The sequence below is a fragment of the Sphaeroforma arctica genome, assembly GCF_001186125.1.
Source record: "Sphaeroforma arctica JP610 unplaced genomic scaffold supercont1.106, whole genome shotgun sequence".
In the NCBI taxonomy this organism is placed as follows: Eukaryota; class Ichthyosporea; order Ichthyophonida; genus Sphaeroforma; species Sphaeroforma arctica.
In genome coordinates this window covers 127674-132904 of record NW_014040452.1, presented here as the reverse complement: position 1 = coordinate 132904, position 5231 = coordinate 127674, and the positions used below count along the sequence as shown (strand labels likewise).

At 42.5% G+C, this 5231-nt stretch overlaps 2 protein-coding genes across 2 annotated transcripts; one reads left to right on the top strand and one right to left on the bottom strand.

The window, feature by feature from the left end:
• Positions 1-140: 140 nt before the first annotated feature.
• On the top strand, positions 141-3321 carry SARC_02392 (hypothetical protein; the record flags this gene model as incomplete). Its single annotated transcript, XM_014303869.1, has 10 exons — positions 141-191; positions 300-398; positions 659-772; positions 901-1006; positions 1173-1347; positions 1543-1823; positions 1967-2184; positions 2335-2428; positions 2576-2625; positions 2786-3321. The coding sequence occupies 10 exons, from the start codon at positions 141-143 to the stop codon at positions 2948-2950; spliced, it is 1353 nt and encodes a 450-aa protein (XP_014159344.1). The 3' UTR covers positions 2951-3321.
• A 7-nt stretch (positions 3322-3328) lies between these two features.
• SARC_02391 (hypothetical protein) lies at positions 3329-5231 on the bottom strand. The gene is made up of 4 exons (XM_014303868.1): positions 4830-5231; positions 4192-4650; positions 3871-4078; positions 3329-3715 (listed from the first exon to the last, which is right to left on the bottom strand). Exons 1-4 carry the CDS (start codon positions 5099-5101, stop codon positions 3533-3535), a joined length of 1122 nt encoding a protein of 373 aa, XP_014159343.1. The 5' UTR covers positions 5102-5231; the 3' UTR covers positions 3329-3532.

Here is a 5231-nt window from a genome sequence, read left to right as displayed (position 1 = left end):
ATACGTTTTACCGGGTTTTGACCAGTCCAATCGCATTGACAGCGCATGGAAGCGATGAAGTCCAGTTCACTCTCGTCGATTGCCCTGGCCATGCATCGCTTATAAAGACTATCATCGGAGGCGCACAAATCATCGACGTGATGCTTCTTGTCGTGGATATCAATAAGGGCATACAGGCGCAGACAGCTGAGGTACTCAGTTACATATCTTTTATTTCTATTCTTTAGGATCCGCCCTGTGCAGTATCATTGTTTATAGGTTTATGATTGGGACTAATCAGTACTGTTCTACCGTTGCAGTGCATCGTCGTCGGAGAGATCACCTGCGACCGGATGGTAGTCGTGCTCAACAAAATAGATCTAGTACCGGAAGAAGAAAGAGCTAAGAAAATCGCAAAGGTAATGGATGTGGAATATATTTCCAATAGTGAGGCGATGACTGTACTTGGTGGATATGTTTTGAAAAAGTTCGGGTATATGTCTTGAGGTGCCAGAGGTGCATACAATGTTATATGTATATTCGCATCAGATGATGATTTTTTTATACTGAGATTGACTAGAAATTTATATTCCTATCTGAAAATAATTCCAATACACCACGTCCTAACACCACATCCAATGTGCTCACGTGTAAATCGTACATCCACCATCTCCATAAGATGACTTCAGGTATGAAAATAACTTTGCAGCAAACAAGATTTAAAACTGTTTCCGTCACTAGCACGTCAGTACTTCCAGGGGGAGAGATTGTGGGTCTGGATGAACTGGTGAAAGTAAGTCTTCAAAAAAACTTGCATTTATTTACAGACTTTCGGACTTCGACCTCGAATTGCTTGCCCATGTATGTGTGCATATTCCTAGTTTGACACTGCTCAATCAACATTTCTATGAATCCCTGCAGGGCTTAGAGGAGAGCTTATCTGATCTCAAACGGCCACAGGCAGCGCATTTTCTCTTTGCAATTGATCACTGTTTTTTTATTAAAGGGCAAGGAACAGTATTGACTGGTGTGTTTTCGTCGCATCCGCATAAGGACATCTTTCCCTTCCAGTCGAGAAACTTGTTCAGTGAGATTTTTTTTTGCTATTTATTTCCTGCTCTGATATTTGCTTAACGTTGCCGTATATTTGGATAGTGAAGCCTTTATTGATTCTTGATCCCGCTCGTTTGCAGGCACTGTCCTCAGTGGTTCGGTCAAAGCAGGTGATACTGTAGAGATACCGTCATTGAAAATAAAGAAGAAAGTAAAATCGCTGCAGATGTTCCGGCAACCGGTAGATGGCCTGGCTCAGAGCGATCGTGGTGCAATACTAGTGACACAATTTGACGCCAAGCTTTTGGAAAGAGGGTGAGTGTGCCAAACATCCACTACTTTCGTATTCTATATGTTCCACTTTGTCGTTGGAAAGGTATGCACGGTTTTAGCTCTCTCCTTTGAATCAATCGTCTCATGTAGTATTGGACTTACGGGTGAGGCGTGCAATCAGGTGCTATGATGTTAACTATTCCACCTTTTCATATATACAAACCAATCTCGTTCTAGGTATGCATGCACAGAGGGATCAATCCCAACTGCGTACGCGATGATATGCACCGCGAACAGGGTAAGAATATACAAGCCCGAGCTTAAGAGTGGAACCAAGTTTCATGTTTCTGTTGGACACCAAACGGTGATGGCAGAAGCACAATTCTTTGGCATCGTAGATGATGGCGGCACTGACGAGGGATCGTCCGGTGACTTTACCTTCGACCGTGACTACATTCACTTGGCCAATTACGCAGAGGCCAGTACGCAGGACAGTCCTGGCGTCCCTAAGGTCAAAGGTAAATAACAACAGGATGCACTACGTATTGGAGCGATTATATGCTATTGTTGCTCTGGATTAGATGCAAGCCATGCATGTCCAGCTTTCAACCGGTCCGCTCAAATGTCGGAGATGCTCAGAGGGTTTCTTTTGTTCCTGCAGATATCTATGTGCTTTTGAATTTGGCACAACCCCTCCTGTGCCCGCCGGACAGTTTATATATAGCGTCGCGATTGGATGCCGATATAAATAGTAAGGCCGTACGTCTCGCTTTTCACGGTCGAATATCCTCGCTCATGGCTTCTCCCAAATACAAAGCGGACACTCTCCCAAGACTGCTCATATACAAGAGGAAATTCAGAGAAGGCACTGTCGATAGGGTAAGAGCAATCGCATCCAGATTTATTTTATTTTAATTAAATTCAATCTCATTTTCATAATGCCGTGGTTTTTGCAGCTATACAGTGCACTTTGCAGCGCCATACGTTGCGCAAATAGTGATATGAATATCTGATCGCGCTTTTCCACAGATTGTCAATGCGAACTCGCTGATTGGAAGGGGACTATTTAAAAAAGAAACGAACATTAAGATATTCACCGGAATGAAGGTGACGCTTTCAACTGGTATGCATATCAATAACTAAAGTTGCGTTGCTTGTTTTTCTCTTTTCTACTTACAATCGCTTTCTTGATTATTTGACAACATTATTCAAAGACAATAAACTCCTAACTCTACAATTGACAATTTTATCACCTCTGATTTGATTTAAGGCGAGAACGGGTTCATTGATGGAGCTTTCGGACAGAGTGGGAAGTTTTCGGTAGGTCGTGAGAATAAACCTCTCTTGTATCTTGTGAGTACGCAATTATTGATGGAATCGTTGTCTGTATGCGCTTTGGTATACCTTTCTCTCTTACGCGCCTCTTTTTCGCAATCAAGATACTTTACTCATAGTGTGGTCTGCGTTTCATCCGAAATAGGTCCAGATACCAGGTGGACTAAGTGAAGACACCCTAAACAATTTGGGGAATAAGGGCAAGAAAAAGGGCAGCGATGCTGTGAAGAAAAATGAAAACAGTCCTGTCACTATCAACCTATCCTTTAAAAAATACACATATGATGCGAGTGGGCGCATGGTACAATAATATAAAGATGTGGGTAGTGAAGGTAGCGTCATGACGAAATACTGCAAGTGCACTTCCGCAGTAAAAGTAGCGTGATTGAATATATACATATTAGCATATAACTTGTGAATAGGTGGTACACATGAGGTACAAATTGGTATATGTAGTTTTGTACTCAGCTCAATATATAGGTACTTATGTATATAAGTTGATATACAAGTACATATGTACATTAGTTTATATATATGTACTACGGTACACTTGGCGTAGTGTTGTTTGTAATCACACTTCAACTTATAAAACAAGCAGGCATCCTGCCAAATAATTTCTCTTGTTTGATATATATTCAGACAACAGCAATATACAATAATATTAAAAAACATAAACATGGGTATATGAGTGGAATACATACTTTTTATTTGCCGGTTTGATCGGTTTCTAGACGTATTTATCGCCTATCTCCAGTCTTGGAGTTTTACAAAGCGACGATTCTGAGGTTGCAATATCCGCCAGATTATCTTAGATATCCTCTAAAATATGTTTTCTGCCATAAAGTATCTGTAGTACAGCATTGAAACGATATTCATTGCACGGCAACCAGATTCATTTCGTCGAGAAACGGTGCACGGTAAGCTGCTTGTATGTGTCACCCTTATTTAGTTGAGTAGGTGGCCATGAGGTTCGGTTGCAGCTATTCGGGTAGTGCTCCGCTTCGAAGCAGATTCCCCAGTAGACAGTGTGGGGAGCATCCTTGTCATCGGCGGATGCGTGGTTGTAATTGTAGACCTGATGTGTGACAACACATCACACGAGCGGTCAGAACGAGAAGTAGATGGTGTGACAACGTACGCCTACTTATGCGTGGTGATCTAAATGTGCAATCAGTCAATGGCGAAAGAGACAGGCTGCGCTGATAAAAAACAAAATAAGACACTACACACCTGTACACCGGGCTCGCTCGTCAGAACGGTCATTTTACGCCCAGACTCGGGGTCCATACATACAGCAGCCACGTGCACGGACGGTGTGGCACTGCCTCCACTAACTTTAGAGGGCTTAACATGTACGGGGTCGTTAGACTTATCAATGACAAAACAGTTGTCAAATCCATTCGCAGCATCAATTCGTTCACCCACGTTCCCTAGTTTTCTGTAGAACATATCACGTGTATGGTGAGCGAAAGATATAGTTGGAATATCTGGTCTTCTACAAAAGCATACAAATTCTGGTGAGATAGAGAGACAAACTCGAATATAACATACCTCAGGTCAAATGGCGTGCCCTCGACCTCTGTTATGTTGGTGGGAATACAGTTCTCATCAACTGGCAGATACTCTTTAGCATTTACAGAGAACTCGTGAGTCCTAGCGGATCGCTTATGGTCACCGCTCAAATTCCAGTAACCGTGATTTGTTACATTGATGATAGTATCTTGATCGGTAGTTGCTTCGTAGTATATGCGCACATCATCATTGTCACTCAAAGAATAGGTGACGCTGATCGTGACCTCTCCTGGGAATCCTTCTGCCCCATCTGGACTGACAAGTGAGAATTTGACACCCGAAACTCCGTCATCTTCGACTTCCTCTGCATCCCATTTCTGATGCTGCCAAGGGATTCGGCCTGCATGTAAGCAATTGGGTCGACCCCAATCATTTACGGGCGCCTGGTATGTGGTTCCGTTGATCACAAACTGACCTTGCGCAATACGATTGGCATATCTGCAATTTAAAGAACGTTTACTATGAGCAGGACAGAAACCCCTTGGAAGGATCCACAACTGAGCACACAACTAGACCACATGACCTACAATGGGCTATAAAACTTATGTCAAATCTTCCATGATAGATGGTTTTGCATAACCGAACATTGGAAGTTCATAGTCAATCATTACACTCACCTTCCAATGGTGGCTCCATGCCCTGCACCTTTAAGTGCATAATCTTTCAAGGAGTCGAAAAATATCAACGTCTCGCCTTTTTCCCCTTCCTTATCAAGTGCTATACATGACACCAGAGTTGCACCGTAATCAGTGACGCCGATGCTCATACCGTTCTTGTTCGTAACTGTCCATTTTGTTGTGTCATCAGTTACGACGCCACCGACTTCCTCACCTCCGCAGGCAGTGTACGTGATATCTCCTGTACTGTAGATTTCTGACGTAGTCGGCATGTTGCTAAAACAATCCAATCGTTCTCTATCACTCAACAATAAAAAAAAAAGCCACTTCCGTTATTCTGTACCCTTCAGCAGTCGCAGTTATTATATATACATACATATATATATATATTTATATATATAC

Excerpts from the sequence above, each read along its gene's own strand:
- SARC_02391 (XM_014303868.1), bottom strand. The coding sequence starts at position 5,101 with ATGCCGACTACGTCAGAAATCTACAGTACAGGAGATATCACGTACACT. Across the intron at positions 4,079-4,191 it reads GGCACGCCATTTGACCTGAG|AAAACTAGGGAACGTGGGTG; the intron begins GTATGTTATATT and ends TATGTTCTACAG. Across the intron at positions 3,716-3,870 it reads CGAGCGAGCCCGGTGTACAG|GTCTACAATTACAACCACGC; the intron begins GTGTGTAGTGTC and ends GTCACACATCAG.